This window comes from Lithobates pipiens, unplaced genomic scaffold (assembly GCF_037356315.1).
Source record: "Lithobates pipiens isolate NorthernLeopardFrog02 unplaced genomic scaffold, aLitPip1_a1.2 Scaffold_82, whole genome shotgun sequence".
Lineage (NCBI taxonomy): Eukaryota > Metazoa > Chordata > Amphibia > Anura > Ranidae > Lithobates > Lithobates pipiens.
The window spans coordinates 936,919-963,216 of NW_027507906.1; the positions used below are offsets into that span (position 1 = coordinate 936,919).

General features: G+C 47.6%; 1 protein-coding gene across 4 annotated transcripts in view; it reads left to right on the forward strand.

Annotated features, from left to right (window-relative positions):
- Positions 1–26,298, forward strand: part of LOC143973424 (uncharacterized) — a 107,120-nt gene that overhangs the window by 72,754 nt on the left and 8,068 nt on the right. The window contains exons 7-9 of one of the 4 annotated variants that reach the window (XR_013272033.1): positions 3,033–3,293; positions 9,761–9,910; positions 11,451–11,597. Coding sequence is in view for 2 of the 4 variants with exons in the window: in XM_077474405.1 (XP_077330531.1) it covers positions 3,033–3,293; positions 11,451–11,718 (529 nt within the window). In the remaining 2 variants the exon portion in view is untranslated. Of the gene's footprint in view, positions 1–3,032; positions 3,294–9,760; positions 9,911–11,450; positions 11,719–26,298 lie in introns of those variants that run through there. The other 3 variants (XR_013272034.1, XM_077474405.1, XM_077474406.1) reach the window with 3 other exon arrangements.

A 26,298-nucleotide genomic window follows, 5' to 3' on the forward strand; every position in this document is an offset into this window, starting at 1 on the left:
CCAGGCACTGAGCGCGGCATTCTCAGCGACAGAGCTGCCGCGCGTGTTGGCTCCCGTGCGCATGCGCGGGAGTGACGTCATCGCGGCTTCGCCGAATGACAGCGGCGGAGCTGCGAGACACCACCAACAAGATGGATGCGGCGGACTTCAGGGGACAGCGGCGACTTCGCTGGCTCCTGTGTCAGATAAGTGACACATAATGGGCTACTATGCTTTGCCTTTGCAGGGAATGAAAGAGGAAGTAAACTCAGGAAGTAAACTCATCCTTCCTCTTTAAACTTATGAAGATTATTTATTCGTAACATTTTATAATTATACATTTTTTTTAAAGTTTATTTATCAAAAAATAAAACACACAGTGGTGATTAAATACCGCCAAATGAAAGCTCTATTGTGTTAAAAAAGCTCATAAGGGTACAGTGTTGGATGACCGCCCAATTGTCATTCAAAGTGCGGCGGCGCTGAAAGCAGAATATTGACCTGGGCAGGAAGGGGGTAAAAGTGCCCGGTATTGAAGTGGTTAAAATAGCAACTTTTGGTAGATTGATCCTAAGGCCGCGTACACACGCGGGGACTGTTCGCTGAAACTTTGTTCGTCAAACAGTTGCCGCAACAGTCCGCTCAAAATTTGCATGAGCGGACTTGCCTACACACGGCACTTTTTGAGCGGACTGTTTCAGCGAACTGTTTGCCAAACAGTTCGCTCAACTTTTGAAATGAACGGACTCGCCCACATAAGGCGGAGGCAAGTCCGCCCATTTCGAGCGCGTGTACAGGTAGGCGGGGCCGGCGACGGAGACTTCGCTGGACCCGCTGCCTGGAATGAACTTAAAGGGACACCCAACGCCGAAAAAAATCGGCGTGGGGGTTCCCCCAAAGTCCACAACAGACCCTTGTCCGAGCACGCTACCCGGCCGGTCAGGAAAGGGGGAGCGAGCGAGCGCGCCCCCCCTCCTGAGCCGTACCAGGCCGCGTGCCCTCAACATGGGGGGTGCCTTGGGGAAGGGGGGGCCGCGCGGCCCCCCTACCCCAAAGCACCTTGTCCCCATGTTGATGAGGACAAGGGCCTCTTCCCGACAACCCTGGCCGTTGGTTGTCAGGGTCTGCGGGCGGGGGGCTTATCGGAATCCGGGAGCCCCCTTTAAGAAGGGGGCCCCCGGATACCGGCCCCCCACCCTATGTGAATGAGTATGGGGTACAATGTACCCCTACCCATTCACCTGTGAAAAAAAGTACAAAAAAAAACACAACACAGGGTTAAAATATTTTATTGCACAGCTCCGGGGGTCTTCCGTCTTCGGGGGTCTTCTCCGGACTCCTCCGCTATCTTCTTGTAGCTCTTTTGGTAGCGGAGGAGTCCGGCTTTCTTCCTCCCCGCCGCCGGCCTCTTCTTCCGACTTCGGGGGTCTTGTCCCCCTCTTCGGTTCTTCTGCCGGGCCACCGCGCCTTCTTATAGCTCTTTTAGAGGCGGTGGCCCGGTCTTCTGTCGCCGCTGTCGCCGCCGCCTTCCGTTCTTCTTCTTCTTCTTCTTCTTCTTCTTCTTCTTCTTCTCCAGGAGATGTTGACACGACGCTCTCTCCGGCCGGAATGCCAGAGCCGCCCTGCGCTGCCACTTATATAGTGCCAATGGGGCGGTGTCACATGGTATATGTCACATGGGTTGGTCACATGGGTTGATGTCACATGGGGACTATGACATCGTAAGGGGGCGGGGTCACCATGTGACATCAACCCATGTGACCAACCCATGTGACATATACCATGTGACACCGCCCCATTGGCACTATATAAGTGGCAGCGTTGGGCGGCTCTGGCATTCCGGCCGGAGAGAGCGACGTGTCAACATCTCCTGGAGAAGAAGAAGAAGAAGAAGAAGAACGGAAGGCAGCGGCGACAGAAGACCGGGCCACCGCCTCTAAAAGAGCTATAAGAAGGCGCGGTGGCCCGGCAGAAGAACCGAAGAGGGGGACAAGACCCCCGAAGTCGGGAGAAGAGGCCGGCGGCAGGGAGGAAGAAAGCCGGACTCCTCCGCTACCAAAAGAGCTACAAGAAGATAGCGGAGGAGTCCGGAGAAGACCCCCGAAGACGGAAGACCCCCGGAGCTGTGCAATAAAATATTTTAACCCTGTGTTGTGTTTTTTTTTGTACTTTTTTTCACAGGTGAATGGGTAGGGGTACATTGTACCCCATACTCATTCACATAGGGTGGGGGGCCGGTATCCTGGGGCCCCCTTCTTAAAGGGGGCTCCCGGATTCCGATAAGCCCCCCCGCCCGCAGACCCCGACAACCAACGGCCAGGGTTGTCGGGAAGAGGCCCTTGTCCTCATCAACATGGGGACAAGGTGCTTTGGGGTGGGGGGGCCGCGCGGCCCCCCCTTCCCCAAGGCACCCCCCATGTTGAGGGCACGCGGCCTGGTACGGCTGGGGGGGGGTGCGCGCTCGCTCGCCCCCCCTTTCCTGGCCGGCCGGGTAGCGTGCTCGGACAAGGGTCTGTTGTGGACTTTGGGGGAACCCCCACGCCGATTTTTTTCGGCGTTGGGTGTCCCTTTAAGTTCATTCCAGGCGGCGGTGCCCGCTACGTCTCCTTCGCGGGCCCCGCCTACCTGTCCATGCGCTCGAAATGGGCGGACTTTTCTCCGTGCGGGAAAAGTGCTCATTTCAAAAGTTGAGCGAACAAGCCCACACACGCGGCAACTGTTCGCTCAAACAAAGTTTCAGCGGACAGTTTTTCGGAATTTCCGAAAAACCTTGTTCAGGAGACTGTCCGCTGAAACTGTCCGCTGAAGCCCCACACACGAGCGGACTGTCCACTGAAACACTGTTCAGCGGACAAGGTTGAGCGAACAGTCCCCCCGTGTGTACGCGGCCTTAGTCACCACATCCTATAATGGCCAATGAGAGAGGAGCGGAACAGTATGGTGAAAAAGATAACCAGCGCTGGGCTTGGGCCAAGTGGGCCTGTCTATCAGGCACTGGTCACTCTTGAGTTACCCTTGCTCTAATACACAACTTATATGATTCTGTATTTCAGGCCAGTTGATCCTGCAGACAGCACTCTATATTCACGAAGGTGATCGTTTGATTCTGAAATGTCACCACAATCCTGGAATTACTGGATCACAGAGTAAATTTTACAAAAATAAAGCTGAATTAATTAATTTGAATAATGATCCTCTGTTTATGGTGTCAGACATTACCATGAATGCATCTGGTTTGTACAGCTGTATAAAAGAGTTATCTTGGGGTTCCTGGAGCTCTCAGTCCACAGTGTATGCCACCATAAAAGTCAAAGGTAAGGTCTGAATGCTGAATTTGGGATGAGCGGGTCTTTATCGCTTGCAGTTCTCCTATTTATGCCCAGAGCTTTAACGATTTGGTCTGTATTAAGCTTTGTGGTGGGATAGCACTGTCACTCAGAAGCTCCGCAGTGATTGGAGAAGCCATCAAGGAGTGGGTGACAGTGGCAGGGATGTGAAAGAAAAAAAAAAACTGTGAACAATGGAAATTCCAAAATCTACATTATGAGATATACAAACAGTTAAAAGATAAATAGAAGAAAGAAAAAAGAAAACATCCAATAAACATATACATCAAGTGATCGAATAACAGTAACAGGCATGTACTGGCCATTGGGACTACCGGGAGTTTCCCGGTGGGCTGATGGCTCAGTGGGCCACTCTGATGTAAGGGGGCTGGTGATGGGCCACTCTGATGTAAGGAGGTGCTGATGGGACACTCTGATGTAAGGAGGTGCTGATGGGACACTCTGATGTAAGGGGGCTGGTGATGGGCCACTCTGATGTAAGGGGGCTGCTCATGGGACACTCTGATGTAAGGGGGCTGCTCATGGGACACTCTGATGTAAGAGGGCTGCTCATGGGACACTCTGATGTAAGGAGGTGCTGATGGGACACTCTGATGAAAGGAGGTGCTGATAAGACACTCTGATGTAAGGGGGCTGCTCATGGGACACTCTGATGTAAGGGGGCTGCTCATGGGACACTCTGATGTAAGGGGGCTGATAATGGGACACTCTAATGTAAGGGGTGCTGATGGGACACTCAGTTAAAAAGGGGGCTGGTGATGGGATACTCTGTTGAAAGGGGGGTGGTGATGGGACACTCTGATGAAAGGGAGTGCTGATGGAACACTCAAACTGTAAGTGGGCCGGTCTGGATGAAGTCCAGGGCCAAATTTCTGTCCCAGTCCAGCCCTGAACAGTAATAATCAACATCCAAGGTAGTCTCTCACGATAGTGTCCTATGGTCCTAAAAATCATGTGCTCCACCATCTGTGATGCTCTCCATCACCAGGGGAGGGCTGGCAGCCTTAGGCCTGGGGGGGCAAGTCCAGTCAAGTGGCCCATTGAGCCACCGAATCAGCACACCATCCATGCCCACCTTTTTTTTCAATGCAGCCTCACTAGTGCCCATTAGCTCAGCCTCATCAGTGCCCATCAATGCAGCCTGATCAAAGCTGCCTGATCAGTGCCCATCAATGCAGCCTCACCATTGTCCATAAATGCAGCCTAACTAGTGTCTACCCAATGCAGCCTGATTACTGGGGCAGGGCAAACGCAGCGTATAGGGGGGGAGATGGGATGTGGGGGTCAGCTGGGGGTGTCAGGGTCTCAAACCTGGCATCTCAGCTCAGTAGGTCCTTGCATGCCTTGTCCTCCTGGGGGGGTGATTCTCCTGGTCCTGGGGTAAAGTTGCTGCCAGCACTGAGCCAGCCACGAGTCTCGACTCCCTGGCGCTCCCCACATCAAAGACTACAGTTGTAGTCTCCTCTGTGTTTGGGCGCAGACTACAACTCCCAGAAAGCAAAAGCGGACGGCCGTGGCAGCCGTACCCCCAGCCCAGCTTCCTAGAGAAGGAAAAAAATGTCAGTGGGCAGCAGCCGCCTTCAACATAAGTTAGGGCAGCCTGGGGGAAATTGCCCCCCCTTTCCCCCGGCTCAGCCTGCCCCTGTCCATCACTATAGGAAGAACCATCAAATTTAAAGTAATCGTAAAGCCTTGTGTCAACTTTTTGGTTTTCTTGAAGGCACTGATGATGTAGCTCCGACCAAATGAATGCCCCCTGAGAAGGCAACATCACCAGTGCCTTTAGGGAGATCTCCTACGTAATTGGTAAAACCTTGCAGTATTGTTGTATTGAGCGTTACGTGAGCTCATAACCTCATACTGCTCATCTTGTGCCTGTGCCTTATGATATTACATTCATTTGTTTAAAAAAAAAAAGCCTTCCCCCGTGATCTTGCTTTTTTTTTTTTAATACGGACAAATGTAGAATCGTATGGGACATGTGCGAGATGAGCCGCAGGATGCCATGCGCTCCATACGACCATATTGCAAGCCGATCCTGGAAAGAACTGTTAACATGGATGTGTGGAATCATGGCACGGGCAGTTAGAGAGGCACAATAATAAGGATGAAAGGAGGAGAGGTAGACATTTTGGACAATTTCATGCTGCCAACTTTGTGGGAACAGTTTGGGGATGGCCCCTTCCTGTTCCAACATGACTGCGCACCAGTGTACAAAGCAAAGTCCATAAAGACATGGATGAGCGAGTTTGGGGGTGGAGGAACTTCACTGGCCTACACACAGTCCTGATTTCAACCCGATAGAACACCTTTAAGATGAATTAGAGCGGAAACTGCGAGCCAGGCTTTCTTGTCTAACATCAGTGCCGGACCTCACAAATGCTCTTCTGGAAGAATGGTCAAACATTCCCATAGACTCCTAAACCTTGTAGACGGCCTTCCCAGAAGAGTTGAAGCTGTTATAGCTGCAAGGGGTGGGTCAATATTGATACCCTACAGACTAAAACGGGGGTGCCATTAAAGGTCATGTGTGTAAAGGCAGGTGTCCGAATACTTTGACAATATAGCGTAGATAGATAGATAGATGGATGGATAGATAGATAGATAGATAGATAGATAGATAGACTGCAGCATTATGAAGAAAGCCTCTGGGTCTATGTTAGCCCTTGTACATACGGTCGGACATTCTGTCAACCAAATCCGTTGGATTTTGTCCGAAACTGTTGCATACACACAGTCGGACGAAGTTGTCGGAAAATCCGATTGTACATAACGTGATGACGTTATTTCGTTACGACGGGACTACGTTTAGGCTAGTAGCCAATAGCTTTGGTCTAGGAATTTGATCTGAGCATGCGTGGCACTTTGTCCGTGGGAGTAGGCTACACATGATCGGAGTATGTCTGATCGGAGCATTTTGTCGGAAAATTTTATGGACAAGTTGGAAAACTTGGTCCGTCGGATACTCCGACGGAAACAGTCCGATGGAGACCACACACAGTCGGAATATCCGACAAAACGGTCCGATAGGACACATTCCGTCGGAAACTCCGACCGTGTGTACAAGGGCTAACAGTAGAAGGGGTCCCAGAACCCGCCAACACACACATCTAGTGTAAATGGGTCCCTAAGTCCTGAAAGGACCTTGTGAAGCTGCACAGTCTACAAAAAATGTTCCATAGACCCCTTCCTTTAATCAATTGTAATCAATTTTTTCTCTATTCTTGTCTTTGGACATAGTAGGGTAACATATTGCTTGTTCTTTCAAACCTTGACAAGCCATCTGTTGCTTCCATAAAGATTGAAATTTGCAGCCCTTTTGGAATTCCAGTCCCGTTCCCTGAAATGAGTAGGAAATTGGCCATTAAGGATGAATGACTCACATGATAGTTCCTGCAATTTGAGAGCTCCTTGTTTGTTTCCATGCAAACTATTTTTCCTTCAGCCGCTCCATGACTGATGCCAAAAGTCTTTCTTATGTTTCTGCAATAGGGTGTTAGCAGCTGGCACACAGTGTGGGACACACTCCGACACTTGGCCAATTGAATAGTGGTCATGGTAATACTTGGGAACAGGATAGAACTAATATACAGTAGATGGGAAACACCAGGAGGGTTTGTACATACAAGCTTCACTAAGTGAAAAAGAAATGTGTAACGGAATATTTGCAAAGTCATCAAGCTTCATGTTGAAGTCTTTAAAGCCAACTTCAGCTCCAGTATTGGGAAGTTGAACACAGCTCTTAATGGTAGAGCTGACTGTCCTTCAAACAAACTGTTAGCAGACTTCATTAGGCTTTTAACAGGCTTCGAGTAATGCTGAAGTTTACTGATACATACTGAAGCCTGCTAGCAGTTTGTTGAAAGCAGTGGCACCATTCTTACCACTACTCCTCCCACTGACACCAGGGCAGCATGGGGGGCACAGTGGTGTGGTGGGTAGCACTCTCGCCTAGCAGTACAGAAGGGTCGCTGTTTCGAATCCCAACCAAAACTCTACCTCTGGTTTCCTCCCACACTCCAAAGATATGATGGTCACTGGGCAATGACAGGTCACTGGGCACTGGTGGGCACTGTTGAGACTGGCTTCAATTGGCTTGTGTCCAAAATTAGCCCTAGTATAGGAATGGGGACCACCTTGGATTGTGGACTCCTTGAGGGTAGAGACCGATGTGAGTGTGCAATGTACAGGGATAGGGACAATTGAGACACTCACTCTGGATGGACTGGTGTCTTTGTTCAAACTTACTAACTATCTATGTACGGTAACTATCTACCAGCAATGGGGCTCCATTTTAATACCAATGATGGGGCACTATTCCTCCAACTAGTACCAATAATGGAACGCTATCCCTACCACTGACACCAATGATGGGACACTATTTCTCCCATTGACACCAATGATGGGGCACTATTCCTCACACTGATACCAATAATGGGGCACTATTCCTCAAACTGATACCAATAATGGGGCACTATTCCTCACACTGATACTAATGATGGGGTGCTATTTATTCCACTGACACCAACGATGGCGCACTATTCTTCCCACTGATACCAATGGTGGGGCACTATTTCTACCATTGACACCAATGATGGAATATTATTCCTCCCACTGACATCAGCAATGGGGAATTATTCCTCCCACTTACACCAATGATGGGGCACTATTCCCTCATTTTATGCCAACGATGGGGCATTATTTCCCCCATTGACACCAACAGCGGAACACTATCCTTCCCACTGATGCCAATGATGGGGCATGATTCCTCCCACTGATACTAATGATGTAGCTCTATTCATCCCAATGATACCACTAATGACAGGTCACTGGGCACTGATTGGTAGCACTGGTGGGCACTGTTGAGACTGCACTGATAATCCCTGATCACTGATGTCCCTTCAACACAAGCCGGTTGTTGGCTCTTTTTTTCTCTCTCCTCAGCATGAGGAAAGAAAAGCTGACAAACGGCTTGTGTTTGCTTCTGTGATCAGCTGTCATTGGACACAGCTGATTGCGTGGTAAAGGGCTGCTGTGATTGGCCCTTTACCCCGATCTGTGATCAGCTAAGTCCAAAGGATTTAGTGATCACAGAGCACACCGCAGGGGGCAGCGCGATCGACCACAATATACGCCCTACCGGCAAATTAATCCCACGCTATAGCTTTATTTCGGCTAAGGGAAGAGGAGGGGTTACAGGCTACGTTCACCTTTTCCACAGAACAACCCTATGCAGATATTAAAAATCATTGCAGCTGTGTAAAATATTCATTATTTTATGGTCACAGCTGTAGGCCATTTTATGCTAGTAAAATGCACATATGTGAAAAACAAAAAAATATCAAAATAGTCCCAACAAAGTATAAGCAATCTTGAACATCCAGTGACAGAAATTTCTTGCTGTGTGATATTGATGAATGTTTATTCCTTCACCAAGACACGCACCTCCGTGAATGGCGTGCGTTCCACTGGCCGTGTACCAGAGGGACCAGAAGTGGCATGAGATAATGTGACCAGGTACTGCCGCCGACGTACGTTTCGTCGGTTACGCCTTCGGGAGAAGACGTAACCGACAAAACGTACGTCGGCGGCGGTACCTGGTCACGTTACCCCACGGCACTTCCGGTCCCTCTGGTTGCTGTACACGGCCAGTGGAACGCATGCCATCCACTGAGGTGGAAGCAAAGTGATTCAGACAAGCCAGCAGCTCCAGTGCCGATCGTGTGTGGGCCAATCCGATCGTGTGTGGGATAATCCGATCCTTTTTCGTTAAAAAATCAGACGGTCCTTGAAATAGAACATGTTTCAAATCTGTCCGACGGACTCAATTCCCATCGGGAAAACTGTTTGTCTGTGTGCTGGTCCGACGGACCAATACGACGCAAGGGCAGCTATTGGCCACTGGCTATTGATCTTTCTATTTTAGTCCCGTCTTACGTCATCACGTTCAAAATGAACGGAGTTTCAAATGGACTTAGTCTGTTCGTGTGCAGCCAAGTTTGTTCATTCGCAAAGTCCAACGTTACTCCGCCGAATGTCCGTTGGGAAGAACGTCGAACCTAGTCTGCCGGAAAGTCCGGACCTCTGTGTGCGGCATAACAGGTTTTCTTATAAGATTGCCCTGTATTTGGCTCCATCCATCTTTCCATCAACTCTGACCAGCTTCCCTGTCCCTGATGAAGAAAAGCATCCCCACAACATGATCCTGCCACCACCATGTTTCACAGTGGGGATGATGTGTTCAGGGTGAAGTTCAGTGTTAGTTTTCCGCCACGCATATCGTATTGCTTTTAGGCCAAAAAATTTAATTTTTGTCTCAATTGACCAGGGCACCTTCTTCCACATGTTTGCTGAGTCCCCCACATTGCTTCTCACAAACTGCAAACAGGACTTCTTATGGCTTTCCTCTAACCATGTCTTTTTTTTGTGGACAGCATGACTAATAGTTGTCCTGTGGACAGATTCTCCCACCCGAGCTGTGGATCTCTGCAGCTCCTCCAGAGTTACCATGGGCCTCTTGGCTGCTTCTCCGATGAATGCTCTCCTTGCCCGGCCGGTCAGTTTAGGTGGACGGCCATGTCTTGGTAAGTTTGTAGTTGTGCCATACTCTTTCCATGATGGATTGAACAGTGCTCCCAGAGATGTTCAAAGCTTGGGATACTTTGTTATAACCTAACCCTGCTTTAAACTTCTCCACAACTTTTTTCCCTGACATGTCTGGTGTGTTCCTTGGCCTTCATCATGCTGTTTGTACTCTAACACACCTCTGACGGCTTCACAGAACAGCTGTATTTATACTGAGATTACATTACATACAGGTGGACTCTATTTACTTTTTAGGTGACTTCTGAAGGCAATTAGTTTCACTAGAATGTAGTTAGGGGTATCAGAGTAAAGGGGGGGCTGAATACAAATGAATGCCACACTTTTCAAATATTTATTTGTAATAAAAATTGAAAGCAATTTATAATTTTCCTTCCACTTCACAATTATGTGGCACTTTGTGTTGGTCTATCACATAGAATCCAAAGAAAGTACATGGATGTTTTTGATTGTAACATGAAAAAACGTGGGGAATTACAAGGGGTAGGAATACTATTTCAAGGCACTGCATATATATTGTACATGTATAATGGAGATGCTATAAGTGGTTGTAAACCTCAGGCATTTAATAGGAACAAAGCATATCCCTCTACAGTATAGTGTTTACTTGTCTCAGAGCACTACGTGCCATTTCTATATGCAGCCCCATTCCTCTGCTATCAGCACGAGTCACTTCTGACAAGTTTTCATGACACCAAGAGAAAAAAAGGTGACGGGGAGGGATCTCCAGCACACAGAATACGATTGACAGCCTCAGCACTGTTCTTGTGTGTTGTGTGTAAGGGGGTGTGTCCAGGGGTGGACTGACAACTAATGGGGCCCCCGGGCAATAGGAGATTATGGGGCCCCCAGGCAATCTGGGTTTATGGGGCCACACAGTATACACACACACAGTATACAATCACACAGTATACACAGACATGTTTCTATTGGCTGAGAAGGTACTGGAGAGGTGGGGCAGCTATAATCTTGGGATTTTTAGACCAAAGTATGTCGGTAAGGGACATTTCAGAGACAAATGTAAAAAAAAAACACAGATTTTTACATACTGTCCCTGGTTTTACTGAGGCTGGCAACCCTGATGGGGCCCCCTTGTGGCTCGGGGACCTCGGGCAGTTCCCGAGTGGCCCAATGGTTAGTCCGCCCCTGGGTGTGTCCCTTCCCTCCAATCAGCTCCCCTCACTGAGCTCTGCAGAGTGTAACTTCACCTCTCCACACCCCTTTTACTGACAGCTCAGATAAGCTTTATAAATCCTGCAGCTAAACAGGTACAACTTATGTAGGGGGATTTGTTTCATCTCCGTGTGTCACTTGAGGTCAGTCAATTTACTGGGTATGTGGAAGGTTTTACAACCACTTTAATGTAAATAACTGTATCAGTCTGTGTTTCAAAACCCTGTTTCTATATATATAGTAGGTAATTAAATATGTACATGGTTGGCAGCCATTCTTGCTCATGGCTCTGTTTTTTTCCTTCATAAAAGAACGACCAATTACCCTGTGACATTTGTGTTTTTACAGAACTGTTCACAGTCCCTGTAATCAGCGTGACCCCAAATCCAGCAAAAGCAGGTTATAACGTGACTCTAAAATGTCAGGCAACTGCCTCGAAATACAAACTGAAAACAGAACTGTTGTATGGGATCTACAAAGATGGACAGATCATTCAGAGATTCAGCTTGGCTAATCAAAGCACAATTCCGGCCGGAAAACGTTCTGGGAAATATTACTGTGCTGTGACACCTAAAACGAGCTGTGACAAAGAAAAGCCAAGAAATGAATCTAAAAAGTAAGTATATATCAAGAGCTGGGAGATAGTATAAAGCAAGGGTGTCAAACTCCAATTTTATTGACTGCTGCATCAGCAGTATAGTTTCCTACAAAGAGCCGTTCGTGCAGAATTCGGGATTATGCTACACACAGAGTGCAGGGTTCAGGAGTGCGTTACATACAGAGTGTAGAGATCAGGATTGCACTACGTACAGAGTGTAAGGTTCAGGGGTGCGCTATGTAGACATGGGCTCCGTCAATAAATTTGTTTCTTTCTGTTCCGTTTCGATTCGTAATGAAATTAATTCGTACTTCGTATTTCGTGTCCAAAATTCCGTTCTGTTTCATACGAAATACAAATTGTCGTTAGGTTAGTTTATTATGACTTGCAAACGACTTCTGTAATAGAAGTCAATGTAAGTTGCCTGAAGACATCAGTGAAGGACTTTCCTCCTCTCTGGGCAGGCTGCCAAGAAAAGACCAAAGTGATATAATTGTTTCTTCTTCAATGGACTGAACTCCCTGTGTAGAAGTTCTCAGTTTAACCATTTAAAGACTAAATCTTTTCTGACACTTGCTGCTTACAAGTAAAAATCCAGTATTTTCTGCTAGAAAATCACTCAGAAGCCCCAAAAATTATATGTATTTTTTAGCAGAGACCCTAGGGAATAAAATAGCGGTTGTTGCAATATTTTATGTGACGCGGTATTTGCGCAGAGGTCTTTCAGACGCAAGTTGGCCCTTTTTTTTCGGTCGACCTCTAGAGAGCACTGACATTAACAATAAGCATAATGACTGAGTCGTCATCCGAAATCCAGAATTCGTAAACAAAAGTTCGTATTCCGTACAGAATTCGGACGCACGGCAATTCGTATTTCGGATCCTCGAATTTTGGGAAATTTGTACGAATTTGAGATTCGTATGAAACGAATCGCACATATCTAGCGATATGTACAGAGCACAGTTCCAGCAGAGTGTAGGGTTCAGGGGTACACTATTTAGAGAGTGCAGTTCCAGTGGTGCCCTATACAGATTGTAGGGTTTAGGAGTGCATTACATACATAGTGCAGGGATCAGGATTATACTATGTATAGAGTGTAGGGTTCAGGGGTGTGCTATGTACAGAGCACAGTTCCAGCAGTGCCTTATGCACAGAGTGCAGGGCTCAGGATTTCGCTTTGTACAGAGTGTAGGGTCCAGGGTGCGTTATGTACAGAGTGTAGGGTTCAGGATTACACTATGTATAGAGTGTAGGGTTCAGGGGTGCGCTATGTACAAAGTGCAGTTTCAGTGGTGCCCTTTGCACAGAGTGCAGGGTTCAGGAGTACGTTACGTACAGAGTGTGGGGTTCAGGATTACGCTATGTACAGAGTGTAGGGTTCAGGGGTACACTTTCTAGGGAGTGCAGTTCCAGTGGTGCCCTATATACAGAGTGAAGGGTTCAGGAGTACGTTATGTACACAGTGCAGAGTTCAGGATTACACTATGTACAGAGTGTAGGGTTCAGGAGTGCATTGCGTACAGAGTGCAGGGTTAAGGATTATGCTATGTACAGAGTGTAGGGTTCATGGGTGCTCTATGTACAGTGCATACAGTACATATGCTACAGTACATAGGGTTGAGTGAGGTACAGTCTGCTGTTCTGTAAGGACCGGTATCGGTCCACAATAGATAGGGTTGAGGTGCACCACTGCTGACCGCTGCCCTATACTGCAGCAGTCCTTCAGCAGTATAGGGACTGACGTACAGTCTGCTAATCAGTCACACACAACCTACTTGGTCCACAAAGGTCCTTATAAGGATTGGTAACTTGGTGTAGGGTGCTACAGTACATAGGGTTGAGTGAGGTACAGTCTGCTGTTCTGTAAGGACCGGTATCGGCCCACAATACATAGGGTTGAGGTGCACCACTGCTGACCGCTGCCCTATACTGCAGCAGTCCTTCAGCAGTATAGGGACTGACGTACAGTCTGCTAATCAGTCACACACAACCTACTTGGTCCACAAAGGTCCTTATAAGGACTGGTAAGGTCCAGGGTGCTAAAGTACATAGGGTTGAGTGAGGTACAGTCTGCTGTTCTGTAAGGACCGGTATCGGTCCACAATACATAGGGTTGAGGTGCACCACTGCTGACCGCTGCCCTATACTGCAGCAGTCCTTCAGCAGTATAGGGACTGACGTACAGTCTGCTAATCAGTCACACACAACCTACTTGGTCCACAAAGGTCCTTATAAGGACTGGTAACTTGGTGTAGGGTGCTACAGTACATAGGGTTGAGTGAGGTACAGTCTGCTGTTCTGTAAGGACCGGTATCGGTCCACAATACATAGGGTTGAGGTGCACCACTGCTGACCGCTGCCCTATACTGCAGCAGTCCTTCAGCAGTATAGGGACTGACGTACAGTCTGCTAATCAGTCACACACATCCTACTTGGTCCACAAAGGTCCTTATAAGGACTGGTAACTTGGTGTAGGGTGCTACAGTACATAGGGTTGAGTGAGGTACAGTCTGCTGTTCTGTAAGGACCGGTATCGGTCCACAATACATAGGGTTGAGGTGCACCACTGCTGACCGCTGCCCTATACTGCAGCAGTCCTTCAGCAGTATAGGGACTGACGTACAGTCTGCTAATCAGTCACACACATCCTACTTGGTCCACAAAGGTCCTTATAAGGACTGGTAACTTGGTGTAGGGTGCTACAGTACATAGGGTTGAGTGAGGTACAGTCTGCTGTTCTGTAAGGACCGGTATCGGTCCACAATACATAGGGTTGAGGTGCACCACTGCTGACCGCTGCCCTATACTGCAGCAGTCCTTCAGCAGTATAGGGACTGACATACAGTCTGCTAATCAGTCACACACAACCTACTTGGTCCACAAAGGTCCTTATAAGGACTGGTAAGGTCCAGGGTGCTAAAGTACATAGGGTTGAGTGAGGTACAGTCTGCTGTTCTGTAAGGACCTGTATCGGTCCACAATAGATAGGGTTGAGGTGCACCACTGCTGACCGCTGCCCTATACTGCAGCAGTCCTTCAGCAGTATAGGGACTGACGTACAGTCTGCTAATCAGTCACACACAACCTACTTGGTCCACAAAGGTCCTTATAAGGACTGGTAACTTGGTGTAGGGTGCTACAGTACATAGGGTTGAGTGAGGTACAGTCTGCTGTTCTGTAAGGACCGGTATCGGTCCACAATACATAGGGTTGAGGTGCACCACTGCTGACCGCTGCCCTATACTGCAGCAGTCCTTCATCGGTATAGGGACTAAGAGTTTTGTCACAGGGTCATTTAAAAAATGACAGGCAGAGGAAGAGGCAGGCCCTTCCGCAGGGGTGGTAGGGGTAGGGCAGGAGCAACAGCCTTGAGCCAAAGTGGGAAGTTGCAGAAGGTGCGTTCAATTACTTTAAAGGACGCACCAGACTTGGTTGAGTGGCTCACTCAGCCTTACTCTTCTGCACCCTCCTCATCCTCTCGATCTGCACCCTCTTCTTCACTCTCTGCTATGTGCACCCCCAAAGACACTACCACCAACAACACCACCACCACCACCACATACCTTCTGCTTGAGTCACAGGAATTATTTTCCGATCCATATCAAGAGGACATTTCTGATGCGCAGCCACTCTTGGTATTGGATCAGGAAGAGGAGGTAGCAACAACCACTACTCAGCAGTCTGACGACAGTACCCAGATCAGCCCAAGGAGGAGGTTGGTCCCCGGTGTTGCTGCCTACTCCGAGATCTCTACTTATAGCGGTGGGGAAGGTGACGTTGATGATGACGTGTCTAGTGATGTCACGTGGGTGCCCACAAGAGAGGATGAGGAGGGGAGTTCAGAGGGAGATATGGACCAGCAGATAGGGAGGAGAAGCAGGAATAACTTACATTGCACAGGAGGGACAAAGCAGACTGCAAATGTATCAGGAGCGAGTCATCGACCATGTACGGTTACATCTGGCGCTCCCATGACACCGGCACATGGCTCCGCAGTGTGGGCTTTTTTTAACGTGTCCGCTGCTGACACTAGCGTTGCCATCTGCAATCTTTGCAGTCAACGCATTAGTCGCAGTAAGCCCAACACTCACCTAGGGACGACCGCCTTAAGAAGGCACATGGGCAGCCATCACCGAGCCGAGTGGGAGCAACGGAACACACAAAGCCACACTGCAGGCTCTCACCGTCCAGCCTCGTCTTCTACTTCTCCTTCTCCTCACAATTGTCCTCCACTCCACCTTCCATCACGCCAAGCTCACATTTTTTCTGCAAAAGGGCAGGCTTCCGTGGGCCTAATGTTCGAGCGTAAAAAAATGATGATGCCGGATAACCCTCTTGCCCAACGATTGACGGCTGGCTTGTCAGAACTCATAGCCCGCCAACTACTGCCATATAAACTGGTGGACTCGGAGGCCTTTCGCAAATTTGTGGCCATTGGAACTCCACAATGGAAGGTCCCAGGAAGGAAGTATTTCTCAGAGAAGGGCATCCCAGAGCTATATGGCCATGTTCAGCAAAAAAGTGAATGTATCTCTGGCACACAGTGTCGGTGCCAAGATACATCTGACCACAGACACGTGGTCTAGCAAACACGGGCAGGGAAGGTATATCACTTTTACTGCCCACTGGGTGAACCTTCTGACGGCCGTCAAGCAAGTAACCCGTGGCACCCGTGTAGATTTGGTTTTACCGCCACGGATTGCATGCAGGCCTGACTCTTCTTCTTCTCCTCCTCCTCCTACTCCATCCTCCTCCCTCTCCTCCTCAGCTGCCTCCTCCTTTTCCGCTGCTAGCGTCTCTTCCGCTGCACCGCCCAAGCTCCCCAGAACCTATTCCACATGCCAGGTGAGACGTTGCCATGCCGTGCTGCGTCTGTTGTGCCTGGAAGCCAAGAGCCACACTGGCCCAGCACTCCTTTCAGCTTTGCTTTCACAGGCAGATCAGTGGCTAACACCGCTCAATTTGACAGTTGGTAAAGTGGTGTGTGACAACGGTGCCAATCTGCTTAGCGCATTGAAACAGGGCAAAATCACGCACGTGCCATGCATGACACACGTCTTAAACTTGGTCGTGCAGTGATTCGTTGTCAAATACCCTGGGGTCCAGGACATCTTGCGGCAGGCAAGGAAAATCTCGGCCCATTTCAGAAGATCTTACACGGCCATGGCTCGCCTTGCTGACATTCAGCGGCGACACAATCTGCCAGTCAGACGTCTTATTTGCGATTGCCCAACGCGATGGAACTCAACCTTCTATATGCTTGATAGGCTGCTCCAGCAGAAACATGCAGTTAACGTCTACCTGTATGAACTCTGCGGCAGAAACGGTTCTGGGGAGCTGGGGTTTTTTTCACCGCGCCAGTGGCTGCTCATGCAGACTTCTGCGGCCATTTGAGGAGATCACCAAACTGGTCAGTCGCAGCCATGGCGCCATCAGTGACATGGTACCTTATGCCTTCTTTATGGAGCGTGCATTGCGTTGTGTCATTGATCAAGCTGTGGAGGAGCGGGAAGATGAGGAAGTCGCAATGCTGGATGAATTTCCAGGGGGGGCTAATCTATCTGAGACAAGTCAACAACAGGAGTCTGAAGAGGAGTCAGAGGACGATGGTGTCGGGGCGGATGAGGAGGAGCAAGAAGAGCATGCTTTAAACCTTTCTGGGATCCCTGTTGTGCGTGGATGGGGAGAGGAGAATGAAGAGGACGACATTATCCTGGATGATGAGCAGGAGCCAGGCCACCACACCGCTTCCACTTTAGTGCAAATGGGGGCCTTCATGCTCCAGTGTTTTAATAGGGACCCCCGTATAAAAAGCATGAGGGTCAAGGACCAGTACTGGGTGGCAACGTACTTAGACCCCTGGTACAAAAACAGAATGCAGCACTTCCAGGCCTTGCTTCGAGAAATGCTGCATTCTGCTTTTGCATGCGCTGGCAGAGGAGCAATTCCCACTCCCAGAGAAGGAGTTGCGGGTACCAATCCAACAGCGCCTGCAAGAAGAGGCCGGTTTAAAGATGTGTTGGTGACTTCGGATATGAGGTCATTCTTTCAGCCGACCCATCGACAGGTGTCATCCGGATCCAGCATCAGGGAACGCCTAGACCATCAGGTGTCCGACTACATTGGGTTAACGGCCGATGTGGACGCTCTGAGGAGTGATGAACCCCTGGACTACTGGGTGGGCAGGCTTGACCTCTGGCCAGAGCTTGCCCAATTTGCAATCGAACTGTTGGCTTGCCCCTCATCCAGTGTCCTGTCCGAAAGGACGTTCAGCGCAGCAGGGGGGATCGTGACCGATAAGCGTACTCGCCTAGCTCACGACAGTGTTAACTACTTCACATTTCTAAAAATGAATGAGGCATGGATCTCGGAGGAATTCAACACATGTGACCAGTAGACCATGTATATGTCTATAAACAATTTTTTTAATCAAGCACACAGACATTCTTTCTTCATTTGGCTCACTTCCTTGTCCCAAAAAAGCACACCGTACTATATGCCCTTACCCTCCTCTTTGAAGAGGTTGAGCGGTGTCATATTTCTACTGGGGCTGCTTATGAGGGGATCACACCATCCCTGTGCTGTGCTGACTTCCTCCTGGGGGTTCTTGTTATGAGGGGATCACACCATCCCTGTCCTGTGCTGATTTACTCCTGGGCCTGCTTATTATGAGGGGATCACACCATCCCTGTCCTGTGCTGATTTTCTCCTGGGCCTGCTTATTATGAGGGGATCACGCCATCCCTGTGCTGTGCTGACTTCCTCCTGGGGGTTCTTATTATGAGGGGATCACACCATCCCTGTGCTGTGCTGACTTCCTCCTGGGGGTTCTTATTATGAGGGGATCACACCATCCCTGTGCTGTGCTGATTTTCTCCTGGGCCTGCTTATTATGAGGGGATCACACCATCCCTGGCTGTGCTGATTTTCTCCTGGGCCTGCTTATTATGAGGGGATCACACCATCCCTGTGCTGTGCTGATTTTCTCCTGGGCCTGCTTATTATGAGGGGATCACACCATCCCTGTGCTGTGCTGACTTACTCCTGGGGGTTCTTATTATGAGGAGATCACACCATCCCTGTGCTGTGCTGACTTCCTCCTGGGGGTTCTTATTATGAGGGGATCACACCATCCCTGTGCTGTGCTGATTTTCTCCTGGGCCTGCTTATTATGAGGGGATCACACCATCCCTGTGCTGTGCTGACTTACTCCTGGGGGTTCTTATTATGAGGGGATCACACCATCCCTGTGCTGTGCTGATTTTCTCCTGGGCCTGCTTATTATGAGGGGAGCACACCATCCCTGTGCTGTGCTGATTTTCTCCTGGCCCTGCTTATTATGAGGGGATCACACCATCCCTGTGCTGTGCTGACTTACTCCTGGGGGTTCTTATTATGAGGGGATCACACCATCCCTGTGCTGTGCTGATTTTCTCCTGGGCCTGCTTATTATGAGGGGATCACACCATCCCTGTGCTGTGCTGATTTTCTCCTGGGCCTGCTTATTATGAGGGGATCACACCATCCCTGTGCTGTGCTGACTTACTCCTGGGGGTTCTTATTATGAGGGGATCACACCATCCCTGTGCTGTGCTGATTTTCTCCTGGGCCTGCTTATTATGAGGGGATCACACCATCCCTGGCTGTGCTGATTTTCTCCTGGGCCTGCTTATTATGAGGGGATCACACCATCCCTGTGCTGTGCTGATTTTCTCCTGGGCCTGCTTATTATGAGGGGATCACACCATCCCTGTGCTGTGCTGACTTACTCCTGGGGGTTCTTATTATGAGGAGATCACACCATCCCTGTGCTGTGCTGACTTCCTCCTGGGGGTTCTTATTATGAGGGGATCACACCATCCCTGTGCTGTGCTGATTTTCTCCTGGGCCTGCTTATTATGAGGGGATCACACCATCCATGTGCTGTGCTGACTTACTCCTGGGGGTTCTTATTATGAGGGGATCACACCATCCCTGTGCTGTGCTGATTTTCTCCTGGGCCTGCTTATTATGAGGGGAGCACACCATCCCTGTGCTGTGCTGATTTTCTCCTGGCCCTGCTTATTATGAGGGGATCACACCATCCCTGTGCTGTGCTGACTTACTCCTGGGGGTTCTTATTATGAGGGGATCACACCATCCCTGTGCTGTGCTGATTTTCTCCTGGGCCTGCTTATTATGAGGGGATCACACCATCCCTGTGCTGTGCTGATTTTCTCCTGGGCCTGCTTATTATGAGGGGATCACACCATCCCTGTGCTGTGCTGACTTACTCCTGGGGGTTTTTATTATGAGGGGATCACACCATCCCTGTGCTGTTCTGACTTCCTCCTGGGGCTGCTCACGGTGCTGCTGTCAGTACTGTATATCACTGTGCTGGTGTGAGTGCTTAATGTCACGCTGCTGATGTCAGTGCTCTCTATCACGGTGCTGCTGTCAGTGCTGTATATCACGGTGCGGGTGTGAGTGCTTAATGTCACGCTGCTGATGTCAGTGCTCTCTATCACTATGCTGCTGTCAGTGCTGTATATCACGGTGCTGATGTCAGTGCTGTATGTTACGCTTCTGATGTCAGTGCTCTCTATCACGGTGCAGCTGTCAGTGCTGTACATCACGGTGCTGGTGTGAGTGATTTATGTCACGCTGCTGATGTCAGTGCTCTCTATCACGGTGCTGTTGTCAGATGACTCTATCACGGTGCAGGTGTCATTGCTGTATGTCACGCTGCTGATGTCAGTGCTCTCTACCACGGTGCTGTTGTCAGATGACTCTATCACGGTGCAGGTGTCATTGCTGTATGTCACGCTGCTGGTGATCATCTCCTGCACCCTCTTCTTTGCCTACCCTGGTCCCTGACCTTCCCTCTCCTCCATTGCCTTCATGCGTTCCACAGTCCTGAATTGTCACAACAATTTCCCATATAAAAAAAGAATGCTTGTAGTTGTCGATCCCAGATTCACCTCATACATGTGTTATGTCATTGGCCATGTGGTGGGACTATGTTTGCCCAGCTAATAATTATTTTGTGGCTGCAAATTTGACCTATAGGTTTGCGAAGTTCGCCTCCCATTGAAGTCAATGGGGCCCGCCGCGAACGGTCCGGTTCGCGAACTATCGGCCGCGTTCGCGGTTCACGTTCGCGAAACGTCCCGTCGGAAAGTTCGTCCATCACTATTCAGGAGTGCATTACATACAGAGTGCAGGGTTCAGGATTATGCTATGTACAGAGTACAGGGTTCAGGGGTGCTCTATGTACAGAGTGCAGGGTTCAGGAGTGTGTTACATACAGAGTGCAGGGTTTAGGATTACGCTATGTGCAGAGTGCAGGGTTCAGGATTACACTATGTACAGAGTGTAGGGTCCAGTGGTGCATTACGTACAGAGTGCAGTTCCAGAGGTGCCCTATGCACAGAGTGCAGGGTTCAGGAGTGCGTTACATACACAGTGCAGGGTTCAGGGATGTGCTGTGTACAGACTTCAGGAGTGTGCTGTGTAGAGAGTGCAGGGTTTAGGGGTGCACTATGCACAGTATGCAACCTCAACCCCTGTGTTTACAAGTGACAGCACGGAGTGAGAGCTGGAGGTCTTGGAATGGAGTTCTTCCATGCTTAGGGGGCAAGACTGTGTGCAAGGGCCACAAGACAAGGCCTGGCGGGCCTGTCCTGTGACCCAGAGCCAGCTTATTGCAGGCTAAAGTCCACTATCATTTGATGTCACAGAGCTGCTCCACAGGGTCTGGAAGGATACCGCAGATGTAATCAAATACCCCTCAAAAGAAATCTCTATTTGTGGGAAAAAAGAATGCCAATTTTGTTCGGGTACACCGTCGCACGAACGCGCAATTGCCAGTTAAAGCGACGCATTGCAAAAAAAATGGCCTGGTCAGTAAGGGGGCAAATCCTTCCAGGGCTGAAGTGGTTAAAGTAAACTAGTCATCCACTCATTTCCAAATCAAACAGGCTTGTCCATGGACCTGATGCCATTTGGATGTAGGAGGGGGACTATGATGGGTTCTTTGGGATGTAAGGTGGGACTCTTTAAAAGACAGATTTTTTTTTTTTTTTTGCCCATAAAATATTTGTGAAATTCACCAAGTGGCTCTCATACTTGAAAAGTTTGGAGACCCCTGCTCTAGGGTGAAAAGGTTATGAACGAGTGGTCTATACACTCAGCACATGTAAAAAAATAGTTACTGCATAGTGATACAAGACATTACTCTAGCACAATGATTCTCAACCAGGGTTCCGTGGAACACTAGGGTTCCTCCAGAGGTTGCTAGGGGTTCCTTCAGCATTGGGCAATTTCTGCCTCTCAGATAAGTTCCCACTGACACCATTGATCTTTTTAGCTATCTGTAAGGAGTAATTCTTCCCAATGACCACAAGTGTAAGGACCATTCTTCCCACTGACCATCACACTAATGTATCATGAGTTATAGAGTTCTAATTTTTAGCAGGGGTTCCTCAAGAACGGAGAACTATTTCAAGGGTTCCTCTGTGTTGAAAGGCTGCTCTAGCAGATCTATACATACTGAAACAAGTCATCATGGGGGACAACAAAGTAGCGAGAAGCACTGAGTTAAAAAGTCATTTATCCATACCTCCCAACTTTTTGAGATGGGAATGAGGGACACCTATCAGCAAAAGTATGCAGGCATAGGACACACCCCTTTGCCACGCCCCCTTAACCAGTTCCCAACGGCGCACGCTGATGTAGGTCGGCAGAATGGCACGGGCAGGCATATTGGCGTACAGGTACGTCCATTTCTATATGCCGCCCGGCGCGCTCGCATGCCGTTCAGGACCCCCATGAGCCATTTACACAGGAATCAGTGCATTTGTATAGCACTGATCGCTGTATAAATGACAATGGTCCCAAAAATGTGTCAAAAATGCAGCCATAGTGTCGCACTCACAATAAAAATCGCCAATCGCCGCCATTACTAGTAAAAAAAAAAATTATTAATAAAAATGCCATACAACTATCCCCTATTTTGTAAACGCTATAACTTTTGCGCAAACCAATCAATGATCACTTATTGCGATTTTTTTACCAAAAATATGTAGAAGAATACGTATCGGCCTAAACTGAGGAAAAAAATGTTTTTTTTATATATTTTTGGGGGATATTTATTATAACAAAAAGTAAAAAAATATTGCGTTTTTTTCAAAATTGTCGCTCTATTTTTCTTTATAGCGCAAAAAATAAAAACCGCAGGGGTGATCAAATACCACCAAAAGAAAGCTCTATTTGTGGGGAAAAAAGGATGTACATTTTGTTTGGGAGCCACGTCGCACGACTGCGCAATTGTCAGTTAAAGCGACGCAATGCCAAATCGCCAAAAAAGCGGTCGGTCTTAAACCAGCAAAATGGTCCGGGGCTGAAAGTGGTTAAAGGAGAATTGTACAAAAAAAACAAGATTGGTTGAACCCACAAGTGCTTTTTTTTTACCACTACTATTCCTTTATATTGGCTTATGGAATTTACAAATGCAGTAATTTAGGAATCAGATGAAAGGTTTAGCTCTGGGAAACACTTTTAGAAAGAAAAAAAAGTGCATTTTATATAACAACTATATAGATCAGGCCAAAATGAGGGACAAATGAGGGGGAAGAGGGACAGAGGGACATTGCTCCAAATCAGGGACAGTTGGGAGCTATGAATATACTATATTTATTTATATACACTCACTTCATTGCTAAAATTATTGTTAAAGCGAAGTTCCACCCAAAAGTGGAACTTCCGCTTTAAGCACTCCTCGCCCCCTCACATTTGGCAAGTCATTTTTTTTTGGGGGGGTGCCTAGTTTTGAGTGGTACTTCCTGTTCCACTTCCTGCTTTTCTGACTTCAGGCAGCCCAGGCGACTCCTCCTCTCCTCCTAGGCGGCCCAGAAGATTGCCTGTCCACTTGGAAGAGCGCAGCACGACTCGCGAATGCGCAGCAACGACTCACGCATGCGCAGTGTGCCCCCGGCTGTGAAGCCATAAGCTGTCACGGACCAGGTGCCAACAGTTTCTATGGCGGCGGCGCGGAGAGGAGGGGGGAGAGAAGCGAGGCTTCGGGCGACAGCATCGCTGTGTTTATTAAAAGTCAGCAGCTACACTTTTTGTAGCTGCTGACTTTTAATAAACTAAAAAAAAGCCTGGAACTCCGCTTTAAATTCAAGACGTAGCTAGGTGTAGTAAGATGTCCGCTGACTTCTTTTTTTTTTTTCTCATTAAGATTTTTTATTAAATTTTATCAACAGTAAAGAAAATAAGACAAGGAAGTAAAAAACAAAAAAATATATAAAGTAACAGTAAGCACACATGTTCGTACACACCATTTTCTCTTTCAATAATTTTTATTGAATTTATTATAATCAAAAAATAGGTATAAAGCAAAAACATAACATAAAAGACAGAGAGTTCAAATAAGGCAGGATTCATCAATCAGAAAAAGACAAGTTATACAAGGTGTCTTATACAGATATATTTGGGACTATTATATGTCATGAAAGACTTGGAATGTAAGGATCCACTTCATTTAAAATTTATATTAATGATATATAAAAAAAGGGACAAAAAAAAGAAAAAAAAAAAAATATATATATATATATATATATATATATATACACATATATATATAGAGAAAAGGGAAATAGGAAAAAAAAGGATTTGATTAAGGCTTAATTGGGAGGTGTAGAAGATTTAAGTCATAAACATATCAGCAACTTCTAAGGAGACCCCCAAGGTCACCACTCCACCCCAATGGGCTCACACTGTGGAGTGGGATAGCTCGGGGAACTCCCACCGAAGAACCCCCCATCTACGTCCCTTTAAACCCCCGGACAGCACCCAGAAATTGTGCTCCCCGGAGGGAAGCGGACTGCCAAACTTCAAAATTCCCAATTCAATTCCAAATAACCTCTTTAGAACTAGTAAACTCCGGTCAGAACCACAAAGGTTAACTGAGGAAGAATGTAGTAGAATAAGGCAACATCAAATCCATAACTAAATATGAAAAATCCTGCGTAAAGAAAAGCAAAAAAAAAGGGAGAAGTAGAAATTGAATTCAGGAGAGAAGAGGGAGGGTAAGGAAGGGAGAGATGTATAGGATTCAGGGTCCTGGCTCCATCCATGTAAAATTTAAGACAGAAGGTGTCCTGGAAACAATTGTACTTTGATGTGTTGGGCCCATGGATCCCATGTCAATTCAAATTGTTGAGTGGTATTCCGTAATTTAGCTACTATTTGTTCTTGAACCATAATCCAGGAGATTTTGTGCCTGGTAGCCACAAGAGAAACCCTAGAAGTTTTCCAAGCTTTTGCTAAAGTGATCTTGGCTCCCAAGCACATAAAAAACATTAGTTGTTGAGTATGTTTAGGGGTATTGTGTAGCCTGCGGTTCAGAAGGATATATGAAGGATCTTGTGGGATTGGGGCTTTCGAGACCTTCCTCACTAGATGTATAAAGTTATTCCAAAAATTTTGTATGCGGGGACATGTCCACCATATATGTAACATTGTACCTAAAAGACCACATCCTCTGAAATAGAGCGGTGAAATCTCTGAATACATCTTTGAAAGTCTCACAGGAACATAATACCATTTTGTTAGAATTTTGACATTAGCTTCGATTAAGGAAATATTCAAAATACCTTTGGAAGAACGTCTAAAAACTTGAAACCACATTTCCGTATCTAGTTGGATGTCCAAGTCTTCCTCCCAAGAACGAGCATATGTCGGTTTGTCACTCCTATCTGCCAGGGACGAGTAGATGAGGGAAATACCTCCTTTGCGGTGACCTTGTTTTAAGCACCATTGCTCGTAAATCCTAGCATTGTAACTATTTGATTTGTCAAGTTCAAGAGAATGTATAAAACGTTTAATCTGTGAAAGTCTCAATTGTTCTGAATCGGGCATCTCTAGTTTGGAGTAGCAGTGTCCCATTGAAATGGGTCCATTTGGTGAAATGAAATGTCCAATTCTGAAAAGGCCCTTGTTCAACCACCATTGAAAATCTTGGGTGTTCAGGCCAGGAGGGAAATCAGGGTTATGGAATAAATGTACGAGAGGTTTCAGTGGGGAAATCAGGTGTTCGTTTTTGTATAGTCTGTCACATAGTGCTAGGGATTGAGAAAGCGTGGGGGACAATATGGCAGGTCTTTGTTTTGTTGGTCTCCATAATAGATGATCTAATGTGTAGTCAGGTACTGCCTGGTTCTCAATAGAAACCCAGTCTGGGCTATTAGTTTTAGTATATATTGCTGAAAATTGTGCTAGTTGTGCTGCTTGATAATATAAAAAGAGGTTAGGAAGTCCTAAACCACCTTGGGTTGTCCGGCGGAACAGGATGTCACGCGTCAGTCTATGTCCCTGTTTTCCCCAAACAAATCCAACCACTTTTGATTGGAATTTGTTGAGGGTCGACTTTTTAATAGGTATGGGAAGGGCTCTAAATAAGTACAAAATTCGAGGAAATAAGTTCATCTTGAATGCATTGAGCCTGCCCAGCCAAGACAATCCTTCTTTAGACCATTTAGTTAAATCTGCTTCTAAAGATCTGAAGGCGGGTGGGTAATTAGCATTGTATAAATTACTGACACATTTGGTGAG